General features: G+C 46.7%; 1 protein-coding gene across 1 annotated transcript in view; it reads left to right on the forward strand.

Moving 5' to 3' along the window:
* WDR86 (WD repeat domain 86) overlaps positions 1-20,385 on the forward strand; it is a 94,256-nt gene that overhangs the window by 25,075 nt on the left and 48,796 nt on the right. The window contains exon 4 of the mRNA XM_089673119.1: positions 3,441-3,861. Coding sequence (XP_089529245.1) covers positions 3,441-3,861 — 421 coding nt within the window. The remainder of the gene's footprint in view (positions 1-3,440; positions 3,862-20,385) is intronic.

Consider the following 20,385-nt stretch of genomic DNA (forward strand, 5'->3'; position numbering starts at 1 on the left):
TCTTAAGTTGCTTCTTGGTTTCTGGCCTAGGCCAAAATGCTGTCATACATCCCATGAGTCCTCATGAGCATTTTTTTTTCATCTGGAGGAAGGGAGGAGGGGCTTTCTCAGCTAAGTACTCATTCCTGCCTGCATGCCTGAGCTAAGAGCAGATGGACTCTAGGAAGTAAATGCTACATAAATCATCTGCCTTGCTCAAGATGGCTACAGTTACAGTTTTTGTAGCTGCTGACTTTTATTTATTTTTTTTTTCAGGTGGAACTCCGCTTTAAGCATCTGCAGTCTTTACTTCCAATTTAAGATGGCTAAAATTTTGGCCAAGACCTGACAGTTTTCCCAAAAATGAAGCTGTTGGTGGCCCTGTTGGCAACACTCAGCTCATCAAAAGTTGAATGAAAAATCAAAGAAGCTGAGTGAAAAATTATTGGCTGAACAGTGAACGCATCCTTCCATATGCAGTCACTCTTCGGGTATTCAAGCAGTTGCAATTGCTTAAAGGATAGGTTCACCTTTAAAACATGTATAGATGAATCAGAGTGACTTGCGAGCCACAGGTGTGATAATTACTAGAGGATCGCAAACATGAAACACATAACTACAACTGTGTTAGAAATATCTACAAATATATGTTGCGCTCCTAAATACTTCTCAATAAATAATTAAATTATTATGATTAAATTAATTCAAATTATGATACAAATAACTAATAAAAGTGTATAAATACCAAAAAATATTTAAATAGATAATTTCAACTAATCAATCTCCTCCAAATAAATATCAAAATAATTCCACATAAAATACTCCTCTGAAAAAATATTTTGCCAAGTGCTCATAAATCATTAGTGGCATGATGTACTTACTAATACCCTCAATTTCATTTATATTCATAATACCCTCATTTAATATAACAAAAATAATAAACCAACTAATAACACTCAACTAAAACGCATTTAAATGATCCCCATAAACAAAAATAACCAAATGCTCAGAAATAACTAGTAGTGATTAGTATGAATCCAAACATCATCAAAATAATAGTCCCATTGAATAAACAATTGTTTGTATATAGTGACTTGGTGCTTGTTGTTCCTCAATTTGTGACTTTTGTGAATCCTTCAAATAGTGAAGATGTGCGCTCACCTCCTTTGATGCCTGCAATTAGGCTATACACGCTTTCGGTTCACTTTCCCTGGAACCTGCTGGACATATACTTTTGCTGGTAAAATTGGGAGATCCTTCCTTTAGGAGTAATGGATGTATCCTCTGGTGGCTGATTATCCCCTCAGGGATTACACACTCCTTTTGTTATCTCAGACCTCTTAATTATCCTCTCCTTGTGTTACTCCGCATGCAGGAAGAAATAGAGGACATAGTGCTTTACCTTTTAAAACTTTTTTATTCCCACCATCCAAGTATAAAACTCACATTAGACAAGTTTAAATAACGCAATATCCCATTGGAAATCCTCTGCTGGCCTCTGAGTCATACACCTGCCGTCTATCGTGTTGTGCAGCTCCTCTCCGAGTGATGACGTAGCCCCTCCCCTACGCGTTACGCCTCCAATCACGTGGCTTCATCAGGGGGTTGTGATCACGATAGACGGCAGGTGTATGACTCAGAGGCCAGCAGAGGATTTCCAATGGGATATTGCGTTATTTAAACTTGTCTAATGTGAGTTTAATACTTGGATGGTGGGAATAAAAAAGTTTTAAAAGGTAAAGCACTATGTCCTCTATTTCTTCCTGCATGCGGAGTAACACAAGGAGAGGATAATTAAGAGGTCTGAGATAACAAAAGGAGTGTGTAATCCCTGAGGGGATAATCAGCCACCAGAGGATACATCCATTACTCCTAAAGGAAGGATCTCCCAATTTTACCAGCAAAAGTATATGTCCAGCAGGTTCCAGGGAAAGTGAACCGAAAGCGTGTATAGCCTAATTGCAGGCATCAAAGGAGGTGAGCGCACATCTTCACTATTTGAAGGATTCACAAAAGTCACAAATTGAGGAACAACAAGCACCAAGTCACTATATACAAACAATTGTTTATTCAATGGGACTATTATTTTGATGATGTTTGGATTCATACTAATCACTACTAGTTATTTCTGAGCATTTGGTTATTTTTGTTTATGGGGATCATTTAAATGCGTTTTAGTTGAGTGTTATTAGTTGGTTTATTATTTTTGTTATATTAAATGAGGGTATTATGAATATAAATGAAATTGAGGGTATTAGTAAGTACATCATGCCACTAATGATTTATGAGCACTTGGCAAAATATTTTTTCAGAGGAGTATTTTATGTGGAATTATTTTGATATTTATTTGGAGGAGATTGATTAGTTGAAATTATCTATTTAAATATTTTTTGGTATTTATACACTTTTATTAGTTATTTGTATCATAATTTGAATTAATTTAATGGTAATAATTTAATTATTTATTGAGAAGTATTTAGGAGCGCAACATATATTTGTACACCTTTAAAACATGTTACATGTTCCACCCGTTTTTAGGGTGGGATATGTAACATGTTCCCATAGCCACAACCATGCCCGCTGCCCCCCTTCCCTCTGACAGATAGTACGTGGAGAAGTTTCCCCATACTGTCTGTCAGATTTGACAACGGCGTGGCCATGCTGGGCTCCACACACACGGCCGTGTCACTCATTCACAGAGTTCTGTGAATGAGTGCTTCCAAGTCCCGGCAGCCTTAGCGGTTGTTGGCTTGTAGTTTTCAATGAACTACCATAGTGCTGTGGAGCGGCGTGGTAGTTCATTCAAGCTTCTTGTCAGAATCTTTGCTTGACTGTACATCCCGTTCGGCAAGCAGATATTCTGACAGGTCTGCAGGAGACCTGCGTGGCATCAACAATCTACTGATTACTGGTTCAATGCTTTGCAGGCTCCTTTGGACAATAATAATAAATGCACATTTTTTTACCTGCAAAAAAATGTGCATTTATTATTTTTGTCCAAAAGGTGAACTTATCCTTTAAATTTTATAGCTGGCAGGAAAGATTCCTCCATTCACACTGGTTAGTGTTAATGAAGGAATCTTGCTATTTTTCTTTCACTCGGTTTTCAGGTTAAATGATAGAAATGAGGTATGCAAGGCTTACTTTCACTTTCCTGTTATAGTAGTGCTATGTCTCTAAATATACTTACACAGTCCAGTAGGCACCAGAGTCAGACCTAGTCAGATATCCCCCCTCTGCTCTTCCTCAGTACTAACTGTTAGGCCCGGTGCTTTTTACACATGTTTTAGGTGCAGTACAATTGAACTCTATATAATGTGCATTTTTGATGAATGATCAAAAATACAAGCAGAATGTGTTTTAATTCACCATTACAGGAACATGAGCAACAATATTTTTGGGGTTAGGTACTGTATGCTTTAACTATAAAAATAGATCACTAGTTTATTCATCTCCCACAGGATTCTGGTCAGCAGGAATTTGCTCTTCAGTGGATCTTATGACCGGAGTGCTCGTCTCTGGGATATAGACTCTGGCAGATCTCTTCAGGAGTTTCAGGGTCATAGAAACTGTGTGTTGGCCTTGGCTCATTTTTCATCCAACGATATCCTGGAAGCCTCAGACATGGAAGGGAAGGAAGTGAAGGAATTTCTGGTGACAGGGAGCACAGACTGCACAGTGAAAATCTGGGAAGCCTTCAGTGGTTGCTGCTTCCAGACCTTACGGGGACATGTCGGAGCCATACTGTGTATTGTGCTGGATGTCCTCAACAAGGAACTGTTTTCAGGAAGCACAGACTATACCATCCGAAAGTGGAACATGGTCACAGGAGACCAACTCAAAGTGTTCAGAGATCACCAGGGTTCTGTTATCTGCCTGGAGGTAGGAGAAATAATTATTTATTGTGTTCATTAGAAACAAATAAATACATATCCACCACCACTTACCATGTGACTATAGCCACCCAGCAGTCCTGATCAGAAAAAATAAAATTTCAAATGCGGATGATAGAACATCTACATTTAGCACTCCCTATGTGGAATTCAGAGAGTCAGCCTGTTATATGATTTTATGCAGTCTGACCTATGATTGTCTGCAGGGTCAGATAGGTAATCCAGAAGCTCCAACATTTGCCAAAAGCACTTTCCTACACTTTATACTTCTATAGCATTAGACTATTTATTTAGCTGTATGTCAAGTCAAAAATTGTTTTTTCCTGGCACCAACATGGCAGCATACATGTGGTAGTATCCCTGCCTACGTCTGCCCAAAAAACAAGTGCAAAGCTATAAAAAGTTAAAGTGTTACTAAACCCAGGGCCCTACATTCACTATATCTGGTCTCTCACAGTACATGGAAATGCAATTATTTTAGTAAATATAAACTGCAAAATACCTTTTCTCATCAGCAGTTAAAGCAGTCTTGTGATTTCTATCAGTTTCCAGCAGAGCACTAGTTAAAACTTGGAGGAGTTTTAATTCTCTCATGGCTGTCCTATGAAGCTGCATGACCCCTGACCCTCTGTCTGGACAGTGCTGATCACATTCACCCTCCCAAGAAAAAAAAAAAAAATCTCTCTAGCAATATACACTAAACTGAGCATGTGCAGCTTGTCCCCAAGGCTCTGTTCTATCAGGAGATGAAATGGGGACTGTGGAAGAAGGGGAGGATCAGAGAAGACAGAATCAAACATCTTTTTTACACAATGCAGAGGATTAACCCCCTAAGTTCCACAGTGAGTATAACAAGCGTGCTTTACTTCATATACAGATTGATTGTACTGTTGTGAGTTTAGTAATAGCAAGGTAAAGAACATCCGGAATTTGTTGCACTCTTCAATTTTTATTCGTTATTGGTAGAATCCATATTATAGACAATGTTCAGGGACAAAAAGGTTAACACGTTTCATGCTGAAAACTAGCGCTTATTCATAACCAGTATGAATAAGTACTAGTTTTCAGTGTGAAACGTGTTAACCTTTTTGTCCCTGACACTGTCTGTGATATGGATTTTACCAATAACGAATAAAGATTGAAGAGTGCTAAGGATCCTAGATTTTCTTTACCTTGCAGTTTCGCAGATGAGTTGTGCGTGCACCTTCACTCTAATGGTCAATGGATGATCCATACTCCTCACCTGGAGTGGCTTTGCTACGTGTGTGTTTCTCTGGGTTTAGTAACACTTTAATGCCCAGACAACAGCCAGTTCTTTCAGTACTACTGATGGGCTTAGTAGTCCTCACTACAACTGTCTTTGAGCAAGGTGATAGTTTGTTCACTTTTTTATAACAAAGGATTTGCTTAGGCTTCCCACCCTAGTAGGTAGTTATTGATCTACCACATGTATGCTGCCAGGAAAACGAAAAATAGTATTAAATACTTACTGTAAGTTTCCTGCTCTGTGAATAGGCAATGAAGCCTATTTGAGGCCTATCTATGCTGAGGTGGTCCTGAGGATGCCTTGCCTGGTGTGGAGTAATTCAAGTTAAAGTGAGGAGATCCAGGGGAGGCCCCTTGCTGGAGAAAGCTAGGATGAAGGCTGATCTCTCAGAAGGGCCTGGTGTCTCGCATACTGGACACACTAGAGTCTGAAAAAAGTGTAGCTGGTTCGACTTAAAGGTTCTGATACTGTGAAGTTGGACTTTGTTCTGGGTCCGAAGAGTTTGTAAGTTGTCTGCTGCTGTTATCTGGGGCCTCTAAGCCTCACTCCTCCTACCTCCTACATTAGGAGGCACCCAATTTTCTGTTCAAAATTCCGCAATGTAGCCATGGATCCGGCCCCCGAGGTAAATGCTTGCTCACTCCCTGTCTCTGGTGGTGTTATCCTGCCTTCAGGGGGTCAGAGGAGTGCTACATACTGTAAGTATTTGATACAATTTTCTGTTTTTCCAGTTTTAGATAGAGTGTGGAATGATTAGAACTCCTGTTTCCAAAGAGAAAGTGAGAGACAATCTCCAACAGGGACTACTCCATCTAACATGGGGCTTCTACCTTTCCCCACTCTACGAAAGAAAAGCATTTTTATTTCTGTCTGTGTTGCTGTTGGATAGTCCCCCTTACTTCCTGTCTAGTAATACAGTTTTAGCAGAAAACGAAGTTAGAAGAAATCCCAGGATAGGAGTAAAAAACCAATAGGGTTCTGTACTATATGCTCTCTATTCAAAACCAATAGGAAAAATGTTTTGGCTTGACATACAATTTAAAGGAGAATTCCATGCATGGTATATTTTTACCAATATAACTATGTATACACCATACCTGGCTGATGCCCCTGAAATCTGAAAATCACTGAAGTAGACACCGCTGCTCCAGTGACCTCCACTTGCTTCCAGGTCCTGCACTGAGAGGCTGCACTCCAGTTTACTGAACACAGGAGGTCAGCTGATTGGCATGGGTGTCATTCAAAGAATACTTTGCACTTTCTGAATGAATGCAAAGTGTTCTCTGATTGAACGAGGTAGAAGGGCAGGGTGGTGATGTCATGCTCTCCGCTTTCCCCAATCAGAGACTACTTTACATTAATTCAGAAAATGCAAAGCATTCTCTAAATGGCACCCATGGCCAGTGGTTGATCTCCTGTTATCTCAAGGCATCAGGCACTCAGCACGGGACTAGGAAGTCAGTGGAGATTGCTGTAGTAGCAGTGTCCACTTCAGTGATTTCCAGCTTTCAGGGACATTGGCCAGGTATGGTGTGTATATATATATATATATATATATATATATATAGTTACATTAGTCAAAGCTGGATCAATGTAACATTGTATAGAATATAGAATATCCACACCTAGAATTCTTCTTTAACATATCATTTTGACTGACATTTCTTCTATGATCATCAAACTCTGCTGATCAGTATTCTTGGAAACATCTTCTTGGTTGTAACTGGATATATATATCCTGGAAGAAATCCTGGAGAAAAGTCTGAATAAAACTTCCTTATATGTGAACGGACAACCAGAGAGTTTGGAATTTCTCAGTGTACATTGACCTTCTCCTCTTGTATCTTGCGGGCCAATATACTCAAGGAGAAGCTGTTTTTAATCCCATGTAGCTTAAAAAGGAATATTTCTTCTATTTTATCTCAGTTTAACCCACTGCACCCTGCTTGTGTGTGAAACACAAGGTCAGTTATATTTTAGTTGTTTTTTATATAAGTATCCAAACTGTTGTTATTCATATTTTTTTTACTCTATATAAACAATTCTGTATGTGCATTTGCTTTACAAGTGAGGAACAATCCTATTATTTTTGGATATGGGATGAAATGGGACACCTTCAGTTTTAAAAAGGCTTTACTGTACTATATACAGTATACACTGATTGTTGGAGTTGAGAATTTTTGATTGCTAATATCTCACTGAGCATATTGATAGAAACCATAGTTTAGAAACACTGCACTAATGTCAAATAGCCTGAAACAGCTGTATATGAATAAATAACTCAATGCCTGACTAGGTAACCTTGGAGAGGTGGAGATCTCCCTGAACAATGTGAAAGAAATCAAAGATCACTGGCATTTGGCACCCTCCTTTTTTTTTTAAAGAAATTAATAGAGATGAGCGAATCGAACATGGCGAAGTGGAATTCGTTTCGAAGATTAGGAAAAATTCGATTCGCGCCGAATCCGAAAATTAGCAAACTTCGGATGCACGAATCAAATTTTCCCAAAAATGGCGGCGACATGTGTGGCGACGGAGCGGGGATCTCTTGGAAGGCGCGCAGACAAGGCGCGCTGACCCATAATGCATTCATTCATGACATGTGATCGCATTAGCCAATCAGCAGCCAGCCAGCCAGCACTGTGTAATGGTGGAGCCATAAATCGCGGCCATCTTAGAATTCTCCATTAGCCTCCGGTCATTCAAGAGAGACAGACCTGTCTGTATTAGGGACAGAGTTAGGGCCACAGAGACTTTAGGGCCACAGAATCGTTACTCAGGGACACAGAATCGTTACTCAGGGACACAGAATCATTACTCAGGGACACAGAATTGTTACTCAGGGACACAGAATCGTTACTCAGGGACAGACACAGAATTGTTACTCAGGGACACAGAATTGTTACTCAGGGACACAGAATCGTTACTCAGGGACACAGAATTGTTACTTAGGGACACAGAATCGTTACTGAGGGACACAGAATCGTTACTCAGGGACACAGAATCATTACTCAGGGACACAGAATTGTTACTCAGGGACACAGTACTCAGGGACACAGAATTGTTACTCAGGGACACAGAATCGTTACTCAGGGACACAGAATCGTTACTCAGGGACACAGAATCGTTACTCAGGGACACAGAATCGTTACTGAGGGACACAGAATCGTTACTCAGGGACACAGAATCGTTACTCAGGGACACAGAATCGTTACTGAGGGACACAGAATCGTTACTCAGGGACACAGAATCGTTACTCAGGGACACAGAATCGTTACTCAGGGACACAGAATCGTTACTGAGGGACACAGAATCGTTACTCAGGGACACAGAATCGTTACTGAGGGACACAGAATCGTTACTCAGGGACACAGAATCGTTACTCAGGGACACAGAATTGTTACTCAGGGACAGACACAGAATTGTTACTCGGGGACACAGAATCGTTACTCGGGGACACAGAATCGTTACTCGGGGACACAGAATCGTTACTCGGGGACACAGAATTGTTACTCGGGGACACAGAATCGTTACTCAGGGACACAGAATCGTTACTTTCTGCTTCACAACCACTATTGAATTAAAGAGTATGTCAGACAACACGCAGAGGAGTGGCAGAGGAGGCAATGTTTCAGGAGCGAGCAGACGTGGCAGCAGAGGAAGGGGTCGAGGCAGCACTAGTCGCAGCCAGAGGCCAGTGCTCCCGGTGTCATCCAGCGGTCGTGTCTCCACCGACAACCCTGCCGTCATCGATTGGTTGACTCGGTCGTCTTCCTCTTCCCAGGTCACCTCTGACACCTACAGCCAACGGTCGGTGGGTACGTCAGACACAACCGTTAGTTGGCATGGCCCGGGAGCAAGCCCACTGAAATCACGTGTCCTCTACCTGCCCCTGTCCTTTGGTGTTCCCTCACCAAGCGAAGTATCGCATGCTGTGGGCTCAGCCCCACTGTACAGTGAGGAAGAGCTAACAGAGTGCGGTCAGGAACGGGGGGAGACATCCGCCTCTTCAGCAGCCAGGCGAAGAAGTACTGGCGAGGAGAGTGGCTCGGTAGCCGGTCTAGAGACAGGTCTATCTCCTGACCCACACGCAGCCGAGGGGGCTAGTAGTGACGCGGAGACCCTAATTGATGATGATGAGGCTGATCGCACTTGGCAGCCTCGTCGTCATCAGGCTATTGCTTCCGCATCATCAGGAGAAGAGGGTGCCAGCTTGGCAGCGAGCAAAACAGTCGGTGGGTTGCCCAGGAGGCAGCAGGGTCGCAGCAGTGTCAGTGGAGGCAAACGGCCACGGAGTAGAGCACCAGCTCCACTGCAGCCTACCACCACGGCCAGTAGTGGTGCCGGTGTGCACGGAGGAAGTAGCAGTCAGCCAGTGAGGAGTAGCGGGGGCAAAGTTTCCTACTCGGCGGTGTGGCAATTTTTCGTCAAGCCGCCCGAGGAAGTAAACGTAGCCGTATGTCGACTATGTGGCCAGAAAGTCAAGCGTGGCCAGGGGGCCCATGTTGGGACTACTGCGTTGCGTCAGCATATGCAGCGTCGCCATTCGGTGGCCTGGGAAAACCGTGATAAAGATACGGCGGTTCTGCCTGCCCCAGCCCCCGCTCCATCACCCGCTCCGTTACTTGCTCCGTCACCCGACGTCAATCGCCCTCTATCAGCCAGTCAAGGCTCCAACACCTCTGCTGAGGGGAGTTGTCGCTCGTTGGCATCTTCCGCTCGTTCAGATGCTCCTTCTCCTGCTACTCCTCTTCACGGATTCCGTCAGCAGTCTTTCTTGGAATCCGTTTCCAAGAGACAACAGTTTGCGAGCACGCACCCGACGGTGCAGAAGCTGAACGTCCTCCTGTCCAAGTTGCTGGTGCTGCAGTCCCTCCCTTTCCAAGTGGTGGACTCAGCACCTTTCCGAGAAATGATGGCTTGTGCCGCGCCGCGGTGGAGAGTGCCAAGCCGGCATTTCTTCGCCAAAAAGGCAGTGCCAGCCCTGCATTCACATGTAGAAGAGATGGTGGGCCAGTCTTTGAGCATGTCGGTCTCTGCCAAAGTGCACGGCAGCGCCGACGTGTGGAGCTGTAACTACGGTCAGGGACAGTACATGTCATTTACGGCCCACTGGGTGAACGTGGTGCCGGCACAGCCGCAAAAGCAACTTGGACAGGTCATGCCGCTTTTGCCTCCACGTTTGCACGTCCTTGGTCCAGCAAAGATGTCCGCCTCTACCACCTCTTCTTCCGCCGTGTCCTCAGCCGCCACCCCCGTGCCAAGTCCCATTACCCAACCGGCATATCACATGTGCAGGGCGCAACGGTGTCACGCTGTGCTGCACCTGGTATGCCTTGGCGAACGTAGTCACACAGGGGAGGAACTTCTGAGTGTAATGAACAGAGAAATCGACAGATGGCTGTCTCCGCGCAAACTGAAAATCGGAACCATGTTGACCGACAACGGAAAGAACATGGTGTCTGCTCTGCGTCAAGGAAGGTTGTGCCATGCGCCATGCATGGCTCACGTGTTCAATCTGGTTGTGAAGCGGTTCCTAAAATCCACCATCCCACTGCAAGACATCCTTAAAATGTCGCGTAAACTTTGCATGCATTTCAGCCATTCCTACACCGCAAAGCACACCCTCCTTGAGCTGCAGTGGCAGAACGGAATTCCACAGCATCGCCTGATCTGCGACGTTGCAACAAGGTGGAATTCAACCCTACATATGTTAGACCGCCTTTACGAACAGCGAAAGGCCATCACCGATTTCCTGATGTTACAAGCGGATAAAGGTACTCCACTGTGTAACTTAGATGTCAGCCATTGGCAGCTCATGCGTGACACCTGCCGCTTGCTCAGGCCCTTTGAGGAGACCACGCTATTCGTGAGTCGGCAGGACTATGGGATGAACGACGTCATTCCTCTGTTGCACGTCCTGGAACAAATGCTGTTAACAATGGCTGGTCAGGGTGCGGTAGACGTGGCGCACAGATCTCAACGCCACATGACCCCTGTGGGGGCAGGACAGGAAGAAGAGGAGGAGGTAGAGGAGGACATTGGTGCTCAGGAATTATTGAGTGAAATGGGTGGTTTTTCCACTCAGCGGACAGGAGTGGAGGAGCAGGAGCATCTGGTAGAGGAGGAGGAGACAGAGGACCCAGACGCACCATGGCAGTATGCTGTGGAGATGGAGGCAGGGAGTCCCTCGCATTCCTTGGCACAAATGGCCCATAGCATGCTCGGTTGCATGCGTAGCGACAGCCGAATAATAACCATCAGACAGAGGGATGACTTTTGGCTGTCCACCTTGTTGGACCCTCGCTACCGTTCAAAAATGGTGGCCTTTTTCACACCTGCTGAGAGGGAGGCCAAAATAAAGTACTATAAAAACCACCTATGTAGTCAGTTGGTCTCTGCCTTTCTGCGCCAACGTCCATCCTCAGACACTGTGGGCCCTGTGCGCTCGCGTTCCGCTGCCATGGCAGCAGGGGAGGGGTGGGGTGGTAGGAGCAGTGGCAGCTCCACCAGCAGCGGCTGCCTCAGTCTGCAGTCGATGATGAGTAGCTTTCTTCACCAGCGCAGTGAGGAAACTACTAACCAGCCGCAGCAGCAGCAGCATCAGGTGGACCTGGAGCAGGACCTCAAACAACAGGCTTGGGCCTACTTGGACAGCACCCTGCCAACCGAGGTAGACAATCCCCTTGACTACTGGGCAACGAAACTTGACCTTTGGCCCCAACTAGCTGAATTTGCCCTTGAAAGGCTGTGATGCCCGGCCAGTAGCGTGGCATCGGAGCGCGTGTTTAGTGCGGCAGGAGGTATTGTAACTCCGCGGAGGACACGACTGTCCACCCAAAGTGTGGAGATACTCACGTTTGTGAAAATGAATCAGGCGTGGATTAGTCTGGATTTCAAACCACCAGTTCCTGACACAACTGACTAAATCCGCCATGAATCATGCCCCAAACATGTTATTATTTTTAACATAGGCCTCTGTATGGCCTTCAATTTAAGCTGCTTACGCTTCGCCACTCTGCCATGGGCCCCTGTACCGCCTCCTCTTGCTGCTGCCAGGTCCAGAGTGTGTCATGGGTCCCGACTATCAAGAGTCCAATGGCAGAGTGGCGGAGCAGAAGCAGCTTCAATTGAAGGCCATACACAGGCCTAGGTTTAAAAGTCCCTCACAGTTAATTCCAATAACGAACTCTACTCCTCCGTGCAATCTACTTACGAGACCCTGGGCAGGTCTGGGTCCAATTTGTGGTAGAGACTGGTTTTGTTCAGCCATGCTTGAGCGAGTAATAACAGGTCTGTGCTGCCCTTTGGTGTCTGGCTTAATGCGCACAACACTGAACGTCCCAGCGTTTGTCAACGATTTGCCGTTAAGTGATGCAAACCCGCTGAACCACGTTCATGAGGAGCCGGTACAGGGGGCCATGAATCAGTATGGACCTGGCAGCAGCGTGAGCAGACGACAGAGGCACATGGCGCAGGGTGGCGGTGTACGCAGCATTATTCTGAAGCCATACACAGGCCTAGGTTAAAAAGCGGAAGCCGTCAGCAGCGTGAGCAGACGACAGAGACACATGGCGCAGGGTGGCGGTGGATGCAGCAGTATTCGGAAGCCAAACACAGGCCTCGGTTAAAAAGCGGAAGCCGTCAGCAGCATGAGCAGACGACAGAGGCACATGGCGCAGGGTGGCGGTGGAGGCAGAAGCAATGGAAGGCCATACAGCACCCTATCACAAAATGGAACCCACCAACAGTGTAAGGAGACCTGAAAGTGGCACATGGCAGAGTCTGGCGATGAAGTCAGCAGCAATGGGAGGCCGTACAGGGACGCATGACACACTCTGGACCTGGCAGCAGCAAGAGGAGGCGGTACAGGGGCCCATGGCAGAGTGGCGAAGCGTAAGCAGCTTAAATTGAAGGCCATACAGAGGCCTATGTTAAAAAGTCCCCCCAGCAGCAGCGTGGGGAGACGACTATTAGTCGTCTCCCCACGCTGCTGCTGGGGGGACTTTTTAACATAGGCCTCTGTATGGCCTTCAATTTTAGCTGCTTACGCTCCGCCACTCTGCCATGGGCCCCTGTACCGCCTCCTCATGCTGCTGCCAGGCCCGTAATCTGCCATGGGCCCCCGTACCGACTCCTCATGCTGCTGCCAGGCCCGTAATCTGTCATGGGCCCCTGTACCGCCTCCTCATGCTGCTGCCAGGTCCAGAGTGTGTCATGCGTCCCTGTACGGCCTCCCATTGCTGCTGACTTCATCGCCAGACTCTGCCATGTGCCACTTTCAGGTCTCCTTACACTGTTGGTGGGTTCCATTTTGTGATAGGGTGCTGTATGGCCTTCCATTGCTTCTGCCTCCACCGCCACCCTGCGCCATGTGCCTCTGTCGTCTGCTCATGCTGCTGACGGCTTCCGCTTTTTAACCGAGGCCTGTGTTTGGCTTCCGAATACTGCTGCATCCACCGCCACCCTGCGCCATGTGTCTCTGTCGTCTGCTCACGCTGCTGACGGCTTCCGCTTTTTAACCTAGGCCTGTGTATGGCTTCAGAATAATGCTGCGTACACCGCCACCCTGCGCCATGTGCCTCTGTCGTCTGCTCACGCTGCTGCCAGGTCCATACTGATTCATGGCCCCCTGTACCGGCTCCTCATGAACGTGGTTCAGCGGGTTTGCATCACTTAACGGCAAATCGTTGACAAACGCTGGGACGTTCAGTGTTGTGCGCATTAAGCCAGACACCAAAGGGCAGCACAGACCTGTTATTACTCGCTCAAGCATGGCTGAACAAAACCAGTCTCTACCACAAATTGGACCCAGACCTGCCCAGGGTCTCGTAAGTAGATTGCACGGAGGAGTAGAGTTCGTTATTGGAATTAACTGTGAGGGACTTTTAAACCTAGGCCTGTGTATGGCCTTCAATTGAAGCTGCTTCTGCTCCGCCACTCTGCCATTGGACTCTTGATAGTCGGGACCCATGACACACTCTGGACCTGGCAGCAGCAAGAGGAGGCGGTACAGGGGCCCATGGCAGAGTGGCGAAGCGTAAGCAGCTTAAATTGAAGGCCATACAGAGGCCTATGTTAAAAAGTCCCCCCAGCAGCAGCGTGGGGAGACGACTATTAGTCGTCTCCCCACGCTGCTGCTGGGGGGACTTTTTAACATAGGCCTCTGTATGGCCTTCAATTTTAGCTGCTTACGCTCCGCCACTCTGCCATGGGCCCCTGTACCGCCTCCTCATGCTGCTGCCAGGCCCGTAATCTGCCATGGGCCCCCGTACCGACTCCTCATGCTGCTGCCAGGCCCGTAATCTGTCATGGGCCCCTGTACCGCCTCCTCATGCTGCTGCCAGGTCCAGAGTGTGTCATGGGTCCCTGTACGGCCTCCCATTGCTGCTGTCTCCATCGCCACACTCTGCCATGTGCCACTTTCAGGTCTCCTCACACTGCTGGTGGGTTCCATTTTGTCATAGGGTGCTGTATGGCCTCCCATTGCTGCTGCCTCCACCGCCACCCTGCGCCATGTGCCTGTCGTCTGCTCACGCTGCTGACGGCTTCCGCTTTTTAACCGAGGCCTGTGTTTGGCTTCCGAATACTGCTGCATCCACCGCCACCCTGCGCCATGTGCCTCTGTCGTCTGCTCACGCTGCTGACGGCTTCCGCTTTTTAACCTAGTCCTGTGTATGTCTTCCGAATACTGCTGCCTCCACCGCCACCCTGCGCCATGTGCCACTTTCAGGTCTCCTTACACTGTTGGTGGGTTCCATTTTGTGATAGGGTGCTGTATGGCCTTCCATTGCTGTTGCCTCCACCGCCACCCTGCGCCATGTGCCTCTGTCGTCTGCTCACGCTGCTGACGGCTTCCGCTTTTTAACCTAGGCCTGTGTATGGCTTCCGAATACTGCTGCCTCCACCGCCACCCTGCGCCATGTGCCTCTGTCGTCTGCTCACGCTGCTGACGGCTTCCGCTTTTTAACCGAGGCCTGTGTTTGGCTTCCGAATACTGCTGCATCCACCGCCCGCCCACTGCTGCTGCCAGGCCCGTAATCTGTCATGGGCCCCTGTACCGCCTCCTCATGCTGCTGCCAGGTCCAGAGTGTGTCATGGGTCCCTGTACGGCCTCCCATTGCTGCTGTCTCCATTGCCACACTCTGCCATGTGCCACTTTCAGGTCTCCTCACACTGCTGGTGGGTTCCATTTTTTCATAGGGTGCTGTATGGCCTCCCATTGCTGCTGCCTCCACCGCCACACTGTGGCTCCACACTCTGGTTTTGGCCCCGTGACTGCCCAAATGAGTGAAGTGTGCGGTGATTCTAAGATCGACGGCACTCATCTGCATGTCATACTGACTGACAGTATTAGTTCTCTTCCCCAGCAGACTCCAAGGGCATTTAAATTAAAGGTACAGTGTTCTGCACTAATATAAAGGCTCTCTGAAGCCTAGAAACACCCTTTTTATAAGTTAAATTCGCAGCGAATATATTCGCCTCGAATCAAATTTATTCCGCGAATTCGGCGAATCAGCCGAATCGAATTTTTGAATAATTCGCTCATCTCTAGAAATTAACTAGCAAGGACTAACTAAATAGTAAGTAAAATATGATGAAACAAATGTCACTAAAAAATATAAACTTAAAAGTGGACAGTCCCAGTCAGTATGGCAGTGGACAGTGTCAGTGGGGCAGTGGATTGTGCTAGTGGGGCAGAGGATGGTGTCAGTAGGGCAGTGGATTGTGTCAGTGGGGCAATGGACAATGTCAGTGGGGCAGAGGATGGTGTCAGTCAGTAGAGCAGTGGACAGTGTCAGTAGAGCAGTGAAAGGTATTAGTAGGGCAGTGGACTTTATCATTAGGGCAGAGCATAGGGTCAGCAGTTTTTGATTTTTATTATTTTATTTTTTTTTTTTTTTTAACAGCCCTGTTGGGAGCTCTGATGAAATATTAGGGGTCAAAACAGACTCCTGCTGTCCCACTTCTGAGACTGAGAAAGAAAATTGAGGACACAGTTCTCAACCTCCAGCTCTGCCGTCGAAGCTGCACAGAATGAATGAACAGGAAGAGCTCTGCACAGTCTTCCTGTTCATTCACAGACTAAAGCACAGTAAACACAGTTTACTACGCTTCAGTTATGAATGAACACAGTGAGTGATTTGCAGTGATCATTCACTGTGTTCATTCAGAAAAGGAAAGGGCCAGTAAATTACATATTTATAAGCCCTTTCCCCCACACTCCATCCTGAAAAGATCTACCACAGCAGCAAGCAGGAGAGGAGAAAGAGATCGATGGGTAGCCGCCCCCCATCTATATTATTAGATTATACTTGCACTATACACTATAGTAATTGTAAAGACATTATTTGCACTGCCCTGAAAAGCTAAATTATCTTATTTGTTTTGGGATATGTGATGGGATGAGTAATGTAAAATACCTTCTACACTGATTTGAGTGAGGGCTTCTGGATTGCTTCAGTTCCTTATCAACATAAACTGTATGGTTATACTGTACTCTATATAAATATACAGTATTTGTTTTACAAAGACATTTAATACATAATAATGGATTCCCAGAGCACTAAACACATAGCAGAGTACTATGCCTTGCTTTGAGGCTTCATTTGTATGATTGAAACCTCCTATATCTGATTACGGATGAGATGACTAACTATGTTCATTATAATTAATGACAACCAAGAGTAGTTTCTAACATTATCACAGAAAATATTGTATACTGAAAACTTTATGTGATTAATGCATCTAATGATAGTATTCATTGTGAGAGTGTGTGTATATAATTATTTTTGGGACTCTACAGTGTAGGAGAAGCCTATATATAGTTGTTTGAATATCACCGCCCTCTGTTGGTGAAATCTGGTATTGTGGCATAACCAAAAAATACCACAGTTACACATAGGAACCAGAAAGCAGAAATGGAACGGCAATAACCCTGTTGTTTGGAAGAAGAAGGACCAACATACAGAGAGAGCCCAACCTAATGCATTTTACAGTTCTCTTTCTAATGGTTTCACAAAGAATATATGTTTATGTTTGTATTATGTGGCTTTACACAGAGAACGGCATAATTAGCATCATTTGCTTCCACAGGAAACCAGATTATGTACAATATCACAATTCTGAGAGCTGAGGTCATGAAATCTAAAAGCAGTGTGCATCAATCAAGGAAAAGGTTTTGTAATTTTCAGCCAATCTGCTCTTTTTTTTAAAAAAAAAAAGATGCAGTAGCGTTGCTTTGTGTCACATGTTTTATATGATCAAACATTTTTAATGCAGCCAAAAAAAAAAGTGCAGAGTTAAACATTAATAGCAAACAATCTAAAGTCTTCTTTAACCCATCTGTCTACGCTATATTTTTGGGCCTTTTTAGCATTTTGCCACGGCCCCCCTGGGGAGCCCCCCAAAAAAGTGTAAAAGTGTGGCTCTGTGTAAAAAAAGGCAAACTTGGATCAAGCTACTTGTTTTACACAGAGCCACAGGTTGAAAACACAACCCCTGACCCTGTGCTTGGTTGCCCACCCACTTCCTGCCAACCGATAACGTCATTGATTGCTAAGGAGCCATTGCAGCATCCTTGGTTTTCTCTCATTTGTCTCCACAGATGATAGGGAGGTACAGGTCAGCAGGGGGTGAAAGCTGTTTTTGGCTCTTTCTTCTCCCTGGTAAGCCAGAGCTGATCTGCAGGACCAAGGAATGTGGCCATCTCATTTCTTCCTTGCAAATGTGGCTGCTATGGCTGATCCAGCAGCTGAAGATGGAAGAGGAGCAGAGAAAGCAGCCCTGCAGGTCTTTTGTCTCCAGTGGACAGTGGCTGATGGAGAGAGGCTTCTCCAGCAGGAATTCCATGCGTCCACTCACTGACTACCAATACATACTGCTCACTGTTACATACTGCTCATTGACTGCCACTACATACTGCTCACTGTTACATACTGCTCACTGACTGTCAGTACATACTGCTCACTGTTACCTACTGCTCACTGATTTCCACTACATACTGCTCACTGTTACATACTGCTCACTGATTGCCACTACACACTGCTTACTGATTGACACTACATATTGCTCACTGTTACGTACTGCTCACTAAGTGCCACTACATAATGCTCACTGACTGCCTCTACAAACTGTTCACTGGCTGCCAATACATACTGGTGACTGTTACATACTGCTCACTGACTGCCACTACATATTGCTCACTGTTACATACTGTGCACTGACTGCCACTATATACTGCTCACTGACTGCCACTACATACTGCTCACTGTGACATACTGCTCATTGGCTGCCACTACTTACTGCTCACTGACCGCCCTAGCACTGCATACTGCCCTGTCCTGCCACTACATACTGATCACTAATTTCTACAGGTACAGTATAAGGCAACGCTGCATCACAACCTACTGATCACTGAACTCTGCCTCACAAACTACATTTTAGGGCTTGTTCACACCAGGTGTGCAGGAACATGCTAACTTGTGCGTTTGCCCACACTGTACAAAAAAGCGCTTCCTTTTGCAGATGTGCAACACAATTTTAAAATTAGTGCCAGCACCTTTTTTTCCGCATGTTTCACGCACATAGAGCAGCCCGTTGAAAATGCAATGTGTATGAACGAGCTAAAAAGTGTACACATTCAGATGCATCTCCTGGTGTGAACATGCCCTCAGACTGCTGTGCCACGAAATTGTGCGCAACTCCAAAGGGTTCCCTAACTGAACAAATGTTGAGAAACACTGGTCTACAGGATACTGACGTATTACAGTATAGGCCAGTGATGGTGAACCTTTTTGAGCCCGAGTGCCCAAACTGCAACCCAAAACCAACTTATTTCTTTCAAAGTGCCAACACTGCAATGAAACCTGAATATCGAGCTTTTGGTTTAGAAAAAACAACTCGTACAGTAGTGCAAACTAATTAACAGTACAGGGATGACCAGAGACTGCGGACACAGTACAGGGATGACCAGAGACTGCGGACACAGTACAGGGATGACCAGAGACTGCGGACACAGTACAGGGATGACCAGAGACTGCGGACAGTACAGGGATGACCAGAGACTGCGGACAGTACAGGGATGACCAGAGACTGCGGACACAGTACAGGGATGACCAGAGACTGCGGACACAGTACAGGGATGACCAGAGACTGCGGACACAGTACAGGGATGACCAGAGACTGCGGACACAGTACAGGGATGACCAGAGACTGCGGACACAGTACAGGGATGACCAGAGACTGCGGACACAGTACAGGAGATGACCAGAGACTGCGGACAGTACAGGGATGACCAGAGACTGCGGACAGTACAGGGATGACCAGAGACTGCGGACACAGTACAGGGATGACCAGAGACTGCAGACACAGTACAGGGATGACCAGAGACTGCGGACAGTACAGGGATGACCTGAGACTGCGGACACAGTACAGGGATGACCAGAGACTGCGGACACAGTACAGGAGATGACCAGAGACTGCGGACACAGTACAGGGATGACCAGAGACTGCGGACAGTACAGGGATGACCAGAGACTGCGGACAGTACAGGAGATGACCAGAGACTGCGGACACAGTACAGGAGATGACCAGAGACTGCGGACACAGTACAGGAGATGACCAGAGACTGCGGACACAGTACAGGAGATGACCAGAGACTGCGAACAGTACAGGAGATGACCAGAGACTGCGGACAGTACAGGGATGACCAGAGACTGCGGACAGTACAGGGATGACCAGAGACTGCGGACACAGTACAGGGATGACCAGAGACTGCAGACACAGTACGGGGATGACCAGAGACTGCAGACACAGTACAGGGATGACCAGAGACTGCAGACACAGTACAGGGATGACCAGAGACTGCAGACACAGTACAGGGATGACCAGAGACTGCAGACACAGTACAGGGATGACCAGAGACTGCGGACACAGTACAGGGATGACCAGAGACTGCGGACACAGTACAGGAGATGACCAGAGACTGCGGACAGTACAGGGATGACCAGAGACTGCGGACACAGTACAGGAGATGACCAGAGACTGCGGACACAGTACACGGATGACCAGAGACTGCGGACACAGTACAGGGATGACCAGAGACTGCGGACACAGTACAGGGATGACCAGAGACTGCGGACAGTACAGGAGATGACCAGAGACTGCGGACAGTACAGGAGATGACCAGAGACTGCGGACACAGTACAGGAGATGACCAGAGACTGCGGACACAGTACAGGAGAT

This window comes from Staurois parvus, unplaced genomic scaffold (genome assembly GCF_062004578.1).
Source record: "Staurois parvus isolate SC_StPar_1 unplaced genomic scaffold, SC_StPar_1.0 ptg000136l, whole genome shotgun sequence".
NCBI classification, from domain to species: Eukaryota; Metazoa; Chordata; class Amphibia; order Anura; family Ranidae; genus Staurois; species Staurois parvus.